Consider the following 19,241-nt stretch of genomic DNA (forward strand, 5'->3'; position numbering starts at 1 on the left):
AAAGTATAGAAAATGGCTATTATTCCCCACAAACTTTGTTTTTGTAACCAGGACAGTGATATTTCAAAATATCACTATTTCCAATGAGAAAACAGGCGCTTTTGTGTCTTTTTCTTCACATAAAGTCAGAAAAAAACAACATATGAATCCAAATTAACATATATTTATAATAAAATAATACAAAAATGACTACAAAAGATTTAGAAGTGAGTAGTTTTTCGAGATTTACGATTATACTATAAATTTTTTGGAAATAGTGATATTTTGAAATATCACTGTCCTGGTCACAAAAGCAAAGTTTGTGGGGAATAATAGCCATTTTCTATACTTTTGAGGCATAAGCAATTAGGAAATAACACTTACTACCCAGGAACAAAAATTGTGTTACATAGTGTAATCACTGTGTATTTACATAGTGTGTTCTTACACATCATTAAAATGTTATTATGATTAGTTACAATGTACTTAATGCGTACATCTTAAATGCAAATTGTGCTGAATAGTCCTGCACTCCCATGTAGTTTACTGTGAACTAATCTGTGTTTCTTTAATGTTATTTTAATTGCTAAAAGGCACACAAAAGTTAAACAGATAGGATCCCACTTTCAACAGATCTAATCATGCCGTTGAAGCATAATCACTTGGATCCTTGACAGTTTTGCAATCAGCTCCTAGGAACCTGCAAGCTTAGATGAGCCAAATGGCCTCCTCTCGTTTGTACATTGTCTTGCATTCTTATATTCTTATGTCAGTACCGCTAATCAAACATTGCTCAATAATCCAGGCATAAAACATAAGCTTTAATTCAAATTTGTGTCTGCAATGGCTAGATGGATAATCAAAAATGGATAATCAAATATGGTATTTGACGCACATAGTAAAACATGTTGCTCATTCACATTCTGATTTAGTCTGGGTTTACACCAAGTTCTGAAATTCATAACGCTCTGTCCATTGTCAACAGAATATGATCTAGGACTGAATACACTACCTATGAAGTCTAAAAGCCATACCATATGTTCACAACAATAATAACACAGACTACATTCCTGTATCAAGCAATTAGCTCCTGGAACTCCAGCAGGATCGATAAGTTACTTAGATCCACTGCTGTTTAGAACTTAAAACAGACCCAACATTGAATGCAACAAATATAAACTGAGCATTTTGATATAAAATTATCTGATCTATTTTTGTTACATTTAGCTCATGTTAATTTGTATAACTTTTTTAATGTGTGAATAAAATGATTATAAAATATGTTTTTTTTTGTTTCTTTTAACCAGTTTTACAAATAGTTTTGTACAAAATATATATATATATATATATATATATATATATATATATATATATATATATATATATATATATATATATTGTAGTATGGTATTGTAAGCACCTACCGTGCATGTGTTGTAACCGTCATTTGGTTGTGAGGAATTTTTTGATTTTTGTGGCTTCAAGCTTAAACCTTAAGTATTGATTTTGTCATTCATATTTTCAAGTTTTTTGTAATGGTTAATGACAGCATTTTTAAAATACTTTACAAGGCAGAAAAAAAAAAAAACAGAATATAAAGTGAATGAGAAAATATCAAGAGAACAACGCAACGGAACAGATGAAATATACCCTACAAACGAGGACTGCACGAATCATCGCTGGATTTTTATTGAAGCAGGTTTTAAACAGGTGTTAAAGACATGAAGACAGCTTTGTCTAAGGCAGCTGGGTTGGGTGGGTTTGTGGGAGGCAGTGTTGTGCTTCACACAGCTGGAATCACGTGGGTGCTCTTGGGAACCCTGGGGAGATATAAATTCGGGTTTCTTTTGTTTTTTTTTTGTGGTACAGTACATGTAGAGACACACAGTTTTAAAAAAATAAAGATTCAGCGATGTGTCATACATCCTTGAATTTACAGTCTTAAAGGCATAATAACATACAAGAGTGAAACATGCAAAGAGTTTAGCTAATGCCTTCATCAGTGGTATGATTACAAGGCACTAGCAGAAATCATCATTATTATCCAGACTAACTGAGACCAAGGGGTGTTTGCATAATTACATTGATAGGATAATCAAGTCACAAGTGGGAGATTGTTAATGTGACTAGAAATGTTCGAATCCCTTTATCTGTAAATATATAACATACAATACTAGAATGTTCTGTGAACAGCAGCGATCGTGGACTGACCAGTGTATTTACTATGAGACCATGGCAGAAGAGGACAGCACAAAACACAGGTTAACAAGGGGCTTATCAGATAACACAGCTGTTCACATATTCTAGGTTTTTCTGTAATAACAATAATAATAAATAATAATAATAATAATAATAATAATAATAATAATAATAATAATAATAATGGGTATGAACACATGGACACATTATGTTAAAATATTGAAAAGGATGAGATTAAACTAGTAAAATAATTGTACTTACCTAAGCAGCATTTGGAGTGCATTCCACTGTAAATAAATAAATAAATAAATAAATAAAATAAAAAGCAAAAACAAAATTAAAAAAATGTTGACTAAGCATTTAAAAATATACAGCCATGGCTAACAGTTTTGCATCACCTAGAATTTTAGGATTGCTACATAAAAATGATAAAATGAATAACAATAAAAATATATATTAATGAAGATCATTTAGATCTTTTATTTAACATCATATAATCAAAGACACTACAAAATGACATCCCTAATGTCTGCCAGTAGCCACAATAGTTGTATTTCATGTTAGATGTCATTTTTTTCTTTAGCAGATGGGAAACTACAATGTGGTATGTGATTCCGTATGTTAACGTAACATGATTCTGCAGGTTTAATTCAAATATGAAGCAAAATGTGTTAATTTTATAGGGCGAATCAAAACTTTTGGCCATATCTGTAGGTATTCACTACAAGGGAAGGCAGGTGGAAGCAGGGGGAAGATATTCACCGTTCTTGGGCAGAATCAGAACGTTATCCAGGGCAATTCCGTGCGCCAGAGAGTGCTGCTGGAACTTCTGAATCAACTCGGGACGCAGCTCCTGAGAGCGACCTAGAGGAACAAAGAGTACCTTATAGATCTCTTGATCCACCCCTCCTACTGGACTTGCCTGACCTCAGCAGCATGATACTGGATCCTTGGCTGAAACACTATCCTTGCATTATTGCATTACTAAAACATCATTGTAGATGTAATCCTAACTTGTTGCATCCTATTTCATATTGTATTTTAGCAGTATTATTTGCACTTACTGGAAACTATACCGTATATAAATATTCATCTTGCCTTGTAATCATGTACTGTCCTGTAACACCTGTACGTCGCCTTGGATAAAAACGTCTGCCAAATAAATTTAAAAAAAGAACGCTCTTCATTGTGCCTCTAATTGCTCTGTAGTTAGATAGTAGTTACTTAGTAAATACATGTGTATGTACACATAATTACAATGTTATTATGCATAGTTACAATGTAGTTAATGTGGAAATTGTTTTGCATGATATATGTAAGTACACAATTGTATCAGAAAAGGGTAAGGGTAATTATTAAGGTTAGGGTTATAGTGTGCAAAAAGATTTACCCATTAAGTACATTGTAACCATGCATAATAACATTGTAATTATGTGCAAGCACACATGTCTTTCCAGGATCCCTGACAAGCAATCCAAAAAACGAACTCACTTGCCACTACCGACTGATACATGCATCCAGACATGGGAAGAACTGGAATACAATTTAGGACACTTCCAATCACTGTCTCCCATGATGACTTGCAACTAGGAAATCAGAATTCATCATGAGACAATCTGTAAAAAGGTTGTGTTTAAGACTGGTCTTAAACGTTATCATGCACAAGAACCAGACCGTTTGAATGCATGCATGCCTCGGGTGTGGTGGAGGCTGCAGGAGTACTCACCGTACAGCTTGGTGAGAACACTCACGCTGTCCCCTTTGGTCTTGATGGTGTGAACGAGGGCAAATTCATCATAATTGGTCTCCACCACTCGCACGTCATTTTTATTGCCCCAGACTGCAAACAAGAAGACAGTTAATGCCTTGGTGCTTATTGGTTCCAATTCTCTTATATCTCCCCTCTTCTTACTACAGAACAGATACTGCAAGGGACTAGATGTAGGCAAATGGTGGATCTGGACATCCCAGTGAATTCTGTAAAGCGGAACATTGGCTTATTACTAATTATTGTATCTTACCCGTGAATTATTTCTCTGACCCTCTCTCCCTCTTTCCTCTTTTAGCTTATAAGCATACCTTGGCTATAGAAAGTGAAGCGGCCTGGGGTCTCAGTCTTGTCAAAGAGTTGGTGCATTTTCCAGCATTCAGTCGGCCTGGGCACAAGAAAAAAAAGTCTCAATCTGAAATTCAGTGTGGGGCGTGTATGTGGCCCAGTGATTAGACATGAGGTTTTGTGATGCAAACTAATATTCAAAGGGACTGGGTTGAGACAATTAAATTAGATTCGCTTGTAGATTAGATTTAAACCTATGTGTTTATAACAGGAAAAATGAAGTAACAAAAATGAAACGGTGCAAATGTCACTTTGGTATATAGACTCTGACAAATCTGTCTCTGTGTTTTTTTTTTTTTAACATAAAATAAAATTTAATTACAGCTATTTTGACGCAGTGGCATTTTAGCCAAGGATGTTTGATACCACCCTCAGAAATCGTTTCGTATCCCACTAACATTTGCATGTGAGGGACATAAGAACTTTCGGAAAATCGGAAAGAAACAACTTCAGAGCATTTAGTTACTTGGTTAAAGTTTTGTGAAAAAAAAGACCCTACCCCCCTACCATCAAATAATATATGTATTTGCACAAAAAGGGGATGAAGAAAGAAAGCAAAATTATTATTTTTTTCCTACATCATTTGTAGATAACCTCTCATTTGCCACTGCAGACACTGTTTACCAGGTGCTCCACTTTCTGCGCATTGAACACACAGGGTACCCCAGAATTGTTTATGCCTAGAACCCCCATCTTCTCCACTCCCTCCCTACTTTTGACTGGTGACCAACACGTCCAGATTGCCCTCGGCAGTTGGGGTGTACACTGCAGTGCCCATCTTCATCCATGACTTCTTATTCATGAACCATTGTGCATTGGAGCCCATTCCAATCAGGTACCACTTCCCTGAAAACTGACAGACGGGATGGGATTGAATAACAGGGGCAAGGGGGTGCAGTGAGACACTGCCCTGTTTACTGCAGCATACTGGTACTTTAGATGCCTTGTAACTTAATTGTAAGTATAGTCTGAGTTCACTATGTGACAGTAACTGTATTTATTGGACATTTGAAATACTACTTTACTGTAATTCTGTTAATGAACTGTTAAGATCATCTCTATGTATTTTTATTGATTCATTAATTATTATAGGAAACATCAGCAGAGTTGATTAACATGATATTGTTTGGCACAGATGAAATAAAACCCTTTTTTTCCCAAAAGGGCAAATAATTTATTAAAAAAATATGAAGACTGAAAAAAAAAAACTTCAGGGTGTATAAATATACATTTCCTACAACATAATCACAATATGCTTCAATGCAATCTAATATATATATCCAATCTGCAATGCTTACCTTCTGCAAGTTGAAGTCTTTCTGTGGCTCAGGCTGTGCTGTGGCTGAAAGCACACAGAGCAGAGCTGTGAGAACACTGAGCAGAGCAGCCGTCATTCCTCCAGATCTCACGCTATCACACCACAATGAGCTGAGCTGTGGAGAGAGAGTACTGTGCTCAGAGGCACAGGGACTCTTATTTATACCTGCCCCTCTGGCCTTAAATAACCCGGTATCCCCACCCCATACTGAACCAATTAAATTGTGTTACAACACACATGCAGATTTGAAAACAACAGATGAGGAATGGGCTGGATAATTCGATCCCTTTGCTGCATTTTTGTGGTGGTGTGTTTCAGCCAGTGTAGGCATAGACAGAGCCAGGGCTGCGTGTGTATGAGCAATCAATCTCCTGGTAAACAAACTACCAAATTCTCAAAATATACTGCAATATATATATATATATATATATATATATATATATATATATATATATATATATATATATATATATATATATATACACACACACACATACAGTACCTATAGAAAGTCTACACCCCCTTTCAAAATGTTCACCTTTTGTTGCCTTATAGCCTGGAATTAAAATGCATTAAAATAGTTTTTTTTTTATTTATCTACACATCCTACCCTACAACTTCAAAGTGAAAAAAGAAAAGAATATTCTACAAATTTGTAGAAAATTAATAAAAAATATAAACTGAAATAGCTTGGTTGGATAAGTGTCCACCCCCCTTATAATAGCAATCCTAAATTAGCTCAGGTGTAACCAATCATCTTCAAAATCACACAGAAAGTTAAGTGGCCTCCACCTGTGTTAAACTGTAGTGATTCACATGATTTCAGGATACATTTAGCAGTTCCTGTAGGTTCCCTCTTCTTGGTAGTGCATTTAAAAGCAAAGACTCAACCATGAGCACCAAGGAGCTTTCAAAAAAACTCTGGGACAAAGTTGTTGAAAGGCACAGATCAGGGATTGTGTATAAAAAAAATATCAAAGGCCTTGAATACCCCTTGGAGCATGGTCAATATGATTATTAAGAAGTGGAAGATGTGTGGCACCACCAAGACCTGCCTAGATCAGGCCGTGGCAAGAAGGAAGCCATTACTCAAGAAAGCCCACCTTGAATCCCATTTGAAGTATGCAAAACAACACTCTGTAGCCATGTGGTAAAAGGTTTTTTGGTCTGACAAAACTAAAATATAACTTTTTGGCCTAAATGCAAAGCGTTATGTTTGGTGCAAACCAAACACAGCGGATCACCCAAAGAACTTAAACCCTACTGTGAAGCATGGTGGTGGCAGCATCATGTTATGGTCAAATATTGCCAAATCTAGGTGTGCAAAGTTGGCAGAGACTTATCCCAACAGATTCACAGCTGTAATTGCTGCCAAAGGTGCTTCCAAAAAGTATTAACTGAGGGGGGTGGAGACTTATCTAATTATGATCTTTTAGTCTTGTATTTTTAATATATAATCTTTTTCTCAATAAAAACTTTTTTCCCCTTAACAGTGTGGCGTATGATGTGTAGATAACTGGAAAAAAATTATAATTTAAACGCTTGAAACTCTGAGGCACTGACACAACAAAATGTGAAAAAAGTTCAAGGGGGTGTAGACTTTCTATAGGCACTGTATTTTCCAAAACATTAAAACATAAACATCTTAATAATGCCTTTCGAAAACATTTACAAGAAAAAAAACATTTTAATTACATTATTGATTCAAAGTTGATTACCCAAGAGATTTGATACTGGCAGAACAGATTTATAAATAAATGATTATAAATAAGCATCAATAAGCCTTTTTTTAAAGACCATTAAAGTAAAGTGTGACTAATTTCATTAGAAATCCATCCCAATCACAGGCAGAAAAGTGTGACTAAAAAGTTTGTAATGAATAAACAAGTCTTTGCAGAAGTTGGAATTTGGAAGACTGTAGTGAAGAGTGTTAAAACAAAAACATGTTACATCACCCTGTGGAAGTTATGAAACAGCTGGGGGGAGGGAGAGAGGGGACACACAGTTTTATAATCGGACCCAGTGAACCTTACTGCACAAACACGTGATGTAACTTGAAAGTCAATCTGTGTCCACAGCAGTGCTGTCGAACAACAAATAGTAACAAATAGCAAATCAAATTGTAACTAGAAGGTGCTAGCTCTGCCTTCCCAAAGGAAACACTGGCTGATTACATGCATTTATGGAAGTCTGCTAGAACTGAATTCCTTAACGTTTTTACAAGAGGAAAATCACATAAGAAGGTTTATGAACAAGAGAAGCCTATTGTGCCCATCTAAGTTTGTCCAGTTCCAGGCATCTAACTCATCTCAGAACTTTGCCTCTGAAAGGACCCACATGATTCTGCCTCAATAACACGACTGGATAGCCCATTCTGTCCTCTCGACACTCTGAGAAATGAGTCCTACCCTCTGTCGTAAATCGACCTCCCCTTAATTTCCAGCTGAGTCCTGTTAATAGAGACTCAGGGGTTACATCGTTAAAAACGACAGTCAATAGTTTTTATGACGTTCAAAGAATTCAAAGAAATGCTAAAGAAAGTCATAGTTTGACAGTGGGACAACAAATTGCTTAATTATGACTTTTTGAACTAACATCTCTAAATGTTTCTTGTATGGGCTGAAATGTAATTATATTATTTCTCCATATATTAAGCTGAGGGAACACAAAGCTACTTTTTCAGAAATACTAGCTTGAAATCTGGTTCCAAGAGACCTAGTTTGAGGTTGCTGTATCAAACCTCATGTCTCCCTTGGTGTGCCATGCAGTGGCCTGAAACCAAGTTCCAAAGTGGCTTTATGTTCCCTCACTTTTAGATGTATGTACATGTTGGCTTCTGTAAAACTCTCATTCCAAACAAAACAACATTTGCTAACCTGTGATCCCTGGGCAGCAGACTCTGAATTCCACATGGATTGGTTGAAGGTTTTTTGATATCCAGAAAAATCAATTTTTTTGTTTGATCCACACTGAACTGATTTGTGCTGAGACACACTGAACTGCTCTTTGCTGATTCAGAAACCAGTTTCCCAGAGAAAAACAGTCATTGTCAAAGTAGCATAAACAGCAAAGCAAACACACATCATTACAGCAGAGCCACTCATAAACACCAACAGCATGCAATGACAGTAACAAATGCTGTTCACCCTACCAGTGACTCATAGCACAGGGTTACCAGATTTCCAGATTGAAAAAAATTAGTTTCTTCAAATCATTGAAGTTGTAGCAACTCTGAAGCAGTTCAAATAAGTACATATTAACAAATAGCACACACACTAAATGAAACTAGTCATGGTCCAGGAAGTTGAAGTGAATATTAATTATTAAACACACAATCAGAATTATTAAACAAGTAATCCATAAGTTTCTTTATTTTATTTTTGTATAATAAATGACTGTGCTGTCCGCTTGCTGAGCACATTGCTTCCATACTGAATGTTCCAGAATGCAAGCCAACACTGCCCTTCATAGCACTTTATATCATAACAATGTCACATCAAATAAAGAAGGCTGTTTTGTGCCAGCATTTAGGATTCTCCAGGCAAGTGTAACGTCTCACGGTCTTCAACCCGGTTGTCTGTCCCCATTCACAGGTCTCTTTTCGCACAACAGACAGAAATCCCCGGCAGCAATAAATCACAGCCACCAGGTTTGCTTGTGTTCTGACCGGTGGAAACATATAAAAGTGACTGGACATGAAGGCACACACAACTACAGGGGAGGTAGAGTGAACTAAAATAAAATCAATAAAAAATAATATGCTACTACACAATTCAAAAACCCACTCATTTACAACAATACATTTTTAAAGCCCTGTTTCGTTAGTGAGACACTCTAAAAACTGTTAACATATTATGTACATCAAGTACTTCGTTCATAAACTAACCCCTTTTCTTTGGTACATTCCAGTCAGTGGCATATGTAATATACATATTCCACCAGCAGGTGTCTCTAAACCCCAAACTACTGATTTGCAGCAGAATCTAACAATATACTTAAATACAAACATTTTACGTCTGTTACACAAGCTCAAATCCAGGTAAAGGCAGACTTAGAAACAAAACTCTAACAACTCAGTTTTAGAGCAACAAGACCCAGAATCACTCTGAATACAAACAACATAAAATACTCTAAATATACTTGTTCTTTAATATGTGTGCAATTTGTATTTCTATATTTGTCAGACAATTGGTTGTAGAGACCTCCTGTTTCCTTGTGCTCCGGTACAAGTTTCTAAAAAATCTGTTTAGGTTTATAAACAGGGTTCGAGTCATCACAAAATGTTCTGTATTTTTATCAAGCTAACCATTTTTTTTTTTCTAAATTCATTTATTAGACGTTTTAACACATACCAAATTAAATGATTTGTCATTTGTTTTTGTACTCACCAAACAAATAACAATTCACTTCATCACCTTATTTGAACCAATGGGGAGAAAAAAAAAAAATCACTTGAATACTGTAATTTATTTACAGATAACTACATTTATTCACTATATTTAAATTACATTTCAAAACATGACAGCTAAAGTAATATAAAACAATATTTCTTATTTTAATAAAGGGTTTCTTAGGCTAAAATAACATAATCTTTTTAGCCTGTAACAAATACTTTAAGCGCAGTACAGAAACCAGAGCACAGTTGTTAATTAGGTAGAGATAGACACAGGACAGCGGGAAGGAGACACTTCTTCACACAGAGAGTGGCGAGGGTATGGAATGGGCTACCCAGACATGTTGCTGACGCAGAATAAATTTGTAACCTTTAAGACCCAACTTGATAAAGTTCTGAGACCAATCAGCTACTAGGGAACAGACAAGCTTAGATGGGCCCAAATGGCCTTCTCTTGTTCATATATTTTCTTATGTTCTTGTCTTGCATTGTGTTGTAAAATCCTCTGCATGCAGAATTGAAAATGTTTTAAGGTTGTAGCACTTTTCTATGGAGTGCATGCTGCACCACGATGCTGAATGATTGGCACTCAGGAAAATACATTATGGAATAGAGGTAGCATAGGTGTAGAACCAATAGAGTGTCTTATCTGCTTTGAGCCCCATGTGTTACTTCATTCTGGTGTGAAACAATTCAGGCTGGGAATGTTTGCTGTCTTGTCTGTCCATATCTGAATCTGTTTCTTTGGTCCTTCAAGCAATGGCTACATTCACTACACTATAAAAATGTACAGTTTTTTATTATTATTATTTATTTTTTAATATTTATTGATTGAAGGCCTTGAGAGAACTAGTAAAAAAAAAAAGAAAAAAAAAGAAAGAAAGAATTGGTCCTCGAAGGTTCCGTCCGTTTACAACAGGGGTGACCAATCCCGGTCCTGGAGGGAAATTCCACTCCAGTTTGTTTAACAGGTAAAATTACCTTTGTCAGGGTTTGAATGGAGGTGTAATTGGTTCAATTGAACCATTTAGAACAGGGCTGGAACAAAGACCAGCTGTGGAAGAGCCAGCTTTGGCAGCCCCTGGTTTGCAAAAACAGAAGATGCCTTGCTGACCTTCAGTTATCACATCCATGTGAACCAAGACAATCCGACCAGCAGAGGGTGCTATAACCACACAATCAGCTAAGTCTCTGTTTATTCAGTCCTATCAATCCAATCCTCTCTCAGTGGTATCAGGATGCAGTATCCTCTTGTCTCTCTTCACAGTGTCACTAGTGCTGAGGACTGGAGGCCAGTTTGCTTCTCACGTTCAGACTGGCGTGCAGTTCCTCTGCAGACTTCCCCAGTATGCTTTGCACATCACAGACGAATCGATAGACGTACCGCTTGCCTCCAGTTTTGTGGATGATGTTTTTGTGGTAGTAGTACCTCATTCCCCGGCTCATCTTCTCGTAGTTCATCTTCGGCTTGTTCTTGCATTTCCCCCAGCGCTTGGCAACCTGGAACAAGATCAAAAGAGAATTAAAGAGCGATCGTCTAACCTTAAAATAAAGCAATCCCACTTTTACATTGAACTTAATGGCGAGCTGGTTATCACATGGAGATGGTAGCAAAGATTTTATGATTACTGAGTTGAAAGCTCCTATTTGTAAAAGGGAACATTTGTGGAATGTTATACTATTCCATGTGCATTTCTTTATTTTAACACATCTGACCACCTATAGTTAAGGCCAAAAGTTTTGCATCACCTTATAGAATGAACTAACTTTTCCTTCATAAAGTCGAACGAAACCTGCTGGATAATGTTACGTTAACATATTCAATTGCATACCACTGTGTATAGTTTTCCAAGCACTGTTTGAAATCTAACATGAAATACTGTTTACTACAATGGATTCCGTTAGACTTTTGCAATATCATTTGGTAGTATCTGATTACATGGTGTGAAATAAAAGATCTAAATTATGTTCATATCGGTTTTTTTGTTTGTTTGTTTTTTTTTTTTTGTCTCAATTCTAAAGTTCTAGGTGATGGAAAACTTTTGGCTGTAGTTTTTTTTAATAAAGTTCTAACACTGAATCATACATTCTAATAGAGGTGTCTCCTCTTAATATCAAGAACAGCAACGGTAAGTCTCACCTCGCTTGGGTCTGATAGTTTGAACTCCCAGCCATCTCCAGTCCAGCTGATGAAAGGCTGACAGGACTCATCCAGTAGGAGTTCTAATAGGTACTGCCAGAGATGAATGGGTCCAGAACCTACAGGAGTTACAGTAATCACAGTTACAAGCTTAGGGGTGTTCCTTTAGTTAAAGAGAGGGGCTTGTTACCAGGAGGTTCAACTTCCTGCTCAGCGACTGACTCACTGAATGTGACCCTGAGCAGGTTACTTGTGCTCCAACCTTCGGAGGAGACGTAAAATCGAGGTCCTATTGGAAGTGACTAGTTCACTCCCTAGTCTCTCTAAGTTTGGAAAACAGAGTCTTCTAAATGACTAATTAATAATAGTAATAATAACAAGCTATTCCCACCTCATCTGATACAATGCTAATTCAGTTTCACATAAACTTACTACAGTACAACAACATGCTTCCTGCTGTTAGGATCAGTGTAAGAAACATGTTCCTTACCTGTATATGCTGTCATTCCCATCGTTCGGGACTCCAGGTAGTGCCTCTGGGTGGGGAACCCTGTTGTTTCATGTTCAGCCACACGGTGGCAGCGCTGTGCCACAGCAGGAGCTGTTGTGGCATAGTCTGCCTGTAGATGGCAGTGTTCAGGTGAGAGGTAATCATTCCAGGACTGGTTATCTTCTTGTTTGAACATCATTCTGCAGTGTGAGTAATCCCGCTCCTGTGCACAGCCTATTAAAATAAGAACAAACCATATACTGTAAGTTCTGTGAATTAGGACAGCATTGTGATTCACTGTCCCTTACCATTTTAAATTTATATTTACTCCAATATTGTGTTGCTGTTTGACATTATGTGTTAAAGTACCTTTTAAACAAGGCTAGTTCAGCTTAAGGTGTCTCTATAGAAGTATAAGGCGTCAATTTTCTTTTTGTATTTTTGCTAAACCACTGTTGCCCTGTATGGTGCTGGTTGATACAGCCTGGGATACATACTATGTCTGTGACAGACAGCTAAAAGTCAGATCAAAATCCTTTAATAACTGCAATCCCTTCTTAATGTTTGGGAACATCATAAATAGGCAATGTCAATAACTTAATCTGAAACTTACTTACTCTTTCATTGAAGCCGTCCATGCAATGATGGGATATCTCAAACACAGCGGCATAAACAGATACTTGCAGCTATGTATTTTTGGGTAACTGGCTGATGTACAGCCACTGTGTGGCTTTCATTTTACTGTAGAAATTAGATGCTGCTATGGAAAGGACATTCGCTGTTTCCAGTGTCCCTAGTTATAAGATCCCTACCTAAATGTTCCTGGTCCATGCTGCTGTTTCTGCCCAGCTGAGTCTCCTGCTGTACGGGAAGGTACTGGCCGCACCCCTGTCCACTTCCAGGAGAAGGCTGGCCTACAGAAGGTGGTGAGTTGTACTCTCTCTGCATCACGCTCTGACCCACAGGAAGAAGCGTCTGGTAGGCGTGGTTCAGGAAGTCAGGCTCCTGGTAATTCTGATTGAGCTCTAAGCTTTTTACGCCTAAAACGAAACGAGAAAAAGTTGATCTGACTTTAGAGAGTTTACAAAATAAACTGAAATGAACTGACTTTAATTGTATTGGTGAAAAGGATTTATTCTTATCCTTGTTCTCAAGACACTAAGTGGTATTGGGTGCTATCTTAATTATTTATAGATGGATAATACATCCCGACATTAATCATTTCAGTATTGCTTTAGCATCATCTTTAGATTCTAGCTATATCTGCGAGTGCTCGCTTGGAAGAAATTGATGGACAATGGGCAATAAAACTCACCAGATCCATATTGTGTCCAGTACGAAGGATCTGAGTAGGTATCCAGGTCAAACAAAGAAGCATCATTTGGAGAAACTGAAAAATATAAACAAGAACACTGCCTTCAAAATTACACACGTCAAAATATAAGTAGTATTTGCATAGTTAATACATGCGTACTTACACATAATTACAGTGTACTTTACGTTTAAATCTTTTTGCACGATATATGTAAGTACACAGCTGTATCAGAAAAGGGTTAAGGCTAGGGTTAGCATTAGAGTTCGGGATAGGGATGAGGTTATATCATGCAAAAAATGTACACATTGTAACTATGCGTGATAACATTGTAATAATGTGTAAGTACACATGTATTTACCAAGTAAATACTATGTAAATACACAGTAATTAGAGACACAATGGAAAGTGTTACCCAAAATGCAACAGCTAGGGAAAGAAAAGAGGATCTTTGCTTTTACCTTTTGAGTCGTATAGGTGCAGATCCTTGGTAAATCCACAGTACACATCAGAATAGGACTGGGATCCCAACCCACTCTTATCCAATAAGAAAGACGGGCCCTCTCCGTGGGAATCTGTGGGTGAATGCAAACAAGTCATTAGTTTCATTGCTTTGGTTACAGGATGGGAAACGAAGTGGTGTCTGCATTTTAAATAAAGTGTCTTCAAAACAGCATATGTTTGGATATTGTTAGGGTTTTCCTGATGAGCCACAGCAGAGTTTTCACTGTAATACAGTCGAAAGACAAACAACCTACAAAGATGCTCATAAAGAAAAGAAAACCGTGATTTGAAGATAATGTAGACACAGGAAGCCCCAGTGCAACAGCAGCAACAGTAGTGTACAAATGTATCAGAACACTTCAAGATTTGTCATTTACATCCTTTATATACTTACATGCATGAAAACCTCTAGGTGTGAGAATGTCAATTTTCAGTCAGTAATCAGTGATATACAAACAAAAGGCTCTCATGTGAAAATGTTAGACCACATTGTGCTTTAATTAGGTATCTTAAACAACTTCTAAAAAGTATTGGGCATTTTATCATGTGTGGCTTTGTGTTTCTTTTCTCTTACTGTTTTTATTAAATTCTATGGGTGGTCAATTAAAGTCATTGATTAAATTAGACAATCACTAATTTGACAATTTTGACAATATTCCAAGATTTACAGTTACAATGGTTTGATTTCATATGTACAACAAATCAAAACTGCAGAAGCAATGGGGTGTCCTAATGCATCAACACACCACTATATTCCAAACAAGAACATCTGCCAGTAAAAATGTAATATATCTTGTCTACATATATCCAAATATAATGGGCTACAGTAAATCTTAAACTGAGGGAACACAAAGCCATTTTTACAGGAACAATTGGCGTAAAACCTGATTCCATGATACCAGGAGACCTAGTTTGAGACAACTTGGCTGTATCAAACCTCAAGTCTCCCCCGATGTGCCATGCAGTGGCCTGAAACCTAGTCTCCTGAAACCAAGTTCCAAGCCACAAAGTGGCTTGATGTTCCTTCATCTTCAGACTGCTGCATTTTAAACAACGTTGACACTGGTAACCTCTAAATCCCAAATCATTCTGCTGTCCATTATTCTGGGATCCGGAAATAAGAAAAACCTGATATCATCACAATGTCACACAGAGAGGAAATGACAAGATTTGGAGTGAGGGGTGACCGGGAGATAAAACAAAATTTCATTTAGTCAGGAAGTATGGGAATCTGGTAAAGGAAGGAAACACCACTTCAAATAGCCATGTGTCCCATTCACAGAACGCTATTTAAGAAATGTTTTGTTAGATACTATTTTTGTAAAAAGCACTGAATTAAACCAAGTTCTTAAATGTGTTTACAGAAGTTTGGAGTCTTGTTTTCGCCCCTATTTTCGAATAACTTTTTAAACCATTCTTTAAAAAAAAAAATATTGTCACAAAAATCTTGTGATTACAGCCTATATTTCTTAATTGATTTCAGAAAAATATAGGTAACCCCATGAAGCCTGTTTAAATTGTGGTTTATTACACAATTAATTGAGCAAACAGGGATTTAGTTTCATTGTCAATAGCTATCGAGTTTCACAGATAGACAGCACCGAAGCAGTAAAAGGGACAACTGTTTTCCCCATGGGTATAAATCTAGTCAAGCCGGTATTTGACATTTGACATCAGCATCTTTTGACTTCCTGCCCTCAGCCCAAGACTGGGCTAGCTCTTTGCAAAGAAGGCTGAAACAACGCATTTGGTTGTAACACACATCCATAGCAAAACATCAGTTTGGTTTTAGCAGAATAAGTTATGCTGTTGTTTAAAACATAAACCACGCTGAAAGCACGTTTCGGTGTTTATTTTATGCTATACTTTAGAACCTGGCAAAACACAAGTGTTAACCAAAAATAAACACTGTAAAGGAAAACACATGCTTAAGATGGTGTAAAACACTTGATTTGCATTATTATTATTATTATTATTATTATTATTATTATTATTATTATTATTATTATTATTATTATTCATAATGATATAATACATAATATATAATTGTTTAAACAAATACATAAGAACATCATAATAATAATAAAAATATATGAATATATTGTGTTATTATGTTTATATATCTATATATATATATTGGAATAACTTTGGTGTTATCAGCTGTGGCTTATTTATTTGTGTTCTCTCAAATCTAAACGCAGTTATGTAAGCTTCGTTTACAGTAAATCAGCGGTAGTGAGAGAGTTGTATGAGAATATGAAGCTAGCACTTCATTGTTCATGCAGGGAAGCAGCACACCTACCGGATATGTTAGCAGTATTATTAGTCCGACAATGACAGAATTAAAGGTTAATGCGTATTTCTGTGATTAATACATTCATGAAACAATACATACTAGTCACGTCTGACGGAATGTTACTGTGTATCTATTGTGTATGTCCTCTATAGATTTTTTTTTTTTTTTTTTTTTGAGTGTCTGTTTAGTTGTATTTGTATGTGTATATTTCCATGTCTTTTCAAATCGAGATTGTCAGAATAACGGATCTCAAATAAAATAACGGATCTCAGATAGACAGAACTGCTCCGTATACTCGTGTTCAGTTCTAGCCTACACAAATTATTCCCGGTGTTTTTTTGTTTGTTTGTTTGTTTGTTTGTTTTTTATTCTTATCGGAAAGAAAGACAAATTGGGTTGTTGACAAGCCAGTTTGTTTGTATTTCAACAACCTTTTCAACGTTAATAAGCAGCATAATACCTAATGCCAAACGTAATTATTATTATTATTATTATTATTATTTATTATTATTATTATTATTATTATTTATTACCGTATGATCCGAAGTCCAGGCCGGATGGGACTTCTTGAGGTCTGACGTCTTCACAGTAATAACCACTTTGATACATCTCCATTTGTATTTGTTTTCTACACAAAAATAAAACAATAAATATTGTCACGTTGGTATAAAAATATTACTGGCGATTTAAAACAAGAAGGAACCCCTTTTTTTTCAACTGCAGTACAACTTTTCACATTGCTATACCAGCTGTTATAACCAGTTACTCCTAGTATTATTTGAGGCAAACAAACCACTGTTTTTTGTTTTGTTTTTTTGGATAAATTTTCCTTGACTTTGAAAAACCACAGTCGATCTTTGCATTTACCATGGTAATACTACCCAAATGAATTTCAAGCAAACAGTTATATACAATTAACAGATACATTACTTTTATCATTGATGTCACAGCTTACCTTTAACGATTTGGAGTATATCTCAGGGCCCAGTTGTAGCTGTCGTGAGTTCTTTGAACTGCTTGCTGAGCTGGGATAGCCCTGGGACAGTTATAAGCTGGGTCGCTCTGTGATTGGTTGCGCGGATGGACAGAGATTTGCTTCGTGACTTTCTGCTGTTGAACGTTGGATGGTGACGTCACAGAGGAGTCACGAACACAGATTATTAGGAAGCTGACTTGTCTTTTCTGTTTTCTTACATTTCCCATAAGGCATGACTCACGCAGAACGTAAATATGCGCTTAATATCATATAGCTGTCCAAGAACAGTATGATATTATAATTAGTAACAATATGCATATTAATTAAATATATACTCCATGATCTGTTCATATGCACAGTGACCAATTGCATTTACATGTAAATTACATGTGACATTGTAGTCAAATTACAATAGTGTTGTTTTTGTTGTTGTTATGGATATGAATATGTGTATAGATATGTGTAGTGTTAGTCGTGTACTTTTTTCTATGGTTGGAATAGTGATGAATATGACGTCATTGGTGATGCAGAACATGTTGCTAAATCAAATCTAGCCTATATAATTCTACAAGATTAAGAAGGACACCTTGTCGACACATCTGTCGTAGAATGTTATCCGTGCATTTTTGTATAACTATAATGGTGGTAGAAAATATAGGCCTATATGCGTCCTGTGGTTTTTGTATTTAAGAAAGCATATAGATTCAAAACAGAATTGAAAATTGTGATTTGTTGAGTGGATGTACCCCAGAAATTGTGGTTTTCTATCATAATAATTTTTTGGATTTTCGATTTATGTCAGTTTTGCCCTTTAATTTAGGTGCCTACAAGATGAGTAGAAATAATAATAATAATAATAATAATAATAATAATAATAATAATAATAATAATAATAAATAATAATAATAATAATAATAATAATTAGGCAAATTGATATTACAGATCAATTTTATGTCGGCGAAACAGATATATATGTGCAAAAGTATAAGGTTTTGTGTTAATTATCTTATTTGAGTTCTTTAATACGTTAGCTCTAAAGATTGAACTAAACATGTTATAGTCGACATGTAACCAAAATATTTAAAATGTTTGTCATTGAACTAACCAGTAACAAAAAATAAAGAAAGAAATAAAAAAATAAAAAAATCAGAATTGAACAATATTGAAAATTAATCAAAATTCCACAGACACGACTTGTATGTATTTCCTATGTAATCGTTTGGCTTTGTTAACATGTACACATGTATGTAAATCGAAAGAACCCACCCTTTTGATGATATGTTATGAGGTCGAACTGTTACAGATATGTTTTCTCCTTAAACACGTTTTTAGTAAACTAGATTGCTTTATCAAATCGAGTGCGGTTTAGGTCCGGCGACAACAACAATTAATTATTGAGAAATCCTATCATTCAAATCTACCAGAAGAACGTTCTAATCTACCATTCAAAATTGTCTCCCTGTTGTTTTTAAAGAAAACTATTTAATCATTATCAAAATTAGCGACTAAAAAAAAATT

The 19,241-nt window shown here is 35.9% G+C and overlaps 2 protein-coding genes across 2 annotated transcripts; both read right to left on the reverse strand.

The window, feature by feature from the left end:
- Positions 1-1,652: 1,652 nt before the first annotated feature.
- LOC121298740 (lipocalin-like) lies at positions 1,653-5,752 on the reverse strand. Its single transcript, XM_041225956.1, has 7 exons — positions 5,593-5,752; positions 5,008-5,147; positions 4,258-4,334; positions 3,905-4,018; positions 2,941-3,042; positions 2,440-2,465; positions 1,653-1,799 (listed from the first exon to the last, which is right to left on the reverse strand). Exons 1-6 carry the CDS (start codon positions 5,686-5,688, stop codon positions 2,440-2,442), a joined length of 555 nt encoding a protein of 184 aa, XP_041081890.1. The 5' UTR covers positions 5,689-5,752; the 3' UTR covers positions 1,653-1,799.
- A 3,168-nt stretch (positions 5,753-8,920) lies between these two features.
- LOC121298693 (protein c-ets-1-B-like) lies at positions 8,921-17,797 on the reverse strand. The gene is made up of 8 exons (XM_041225880.1): positions 17,703-17,797; positions 17,281-17,375; positions 14,409-14,522; positions 13,951-14,025; positions 13,448-13,675; positions 12,636-12,869; positions 12,146-12,264; positions 8,921-11,505 (listed from the first exon to the last, which is right to left on the reverse strand). The coding sequence occupies exons 2-8, from the start codon at positions 17,360-17,362 to the stop codon at positions 11,278-11,280; spliced, it is 1,080 nt and encodes a 359-aa protein (XP_041081814.1). The 5' UTR covers positions 17,363-17,375; positions 17,703-17,797; the 3' UTR covers positions 8,921-11,277.
- Between the last annotated feature and the right edge of the window lie 1,444 nt (positions 17,798-19,241).

The sequence above is a fragment of the Polyodon spathula genome, chromosome 24 (genome assembly GCF_017654505.1).
Source record: "Polyodon spathula isolate WHYD16114869_AA chromosome 24, ASM1765450v1, whole genome shotgun sequence".
In the NCBI taxonomy this organism is placed as follows: domain Eukaryota; kingdom Metazoa; phylum Chordata; class Actinopteri; order Acipenseriformes; family Polyodontidae; genus Polyodon; species Polyodon spathula.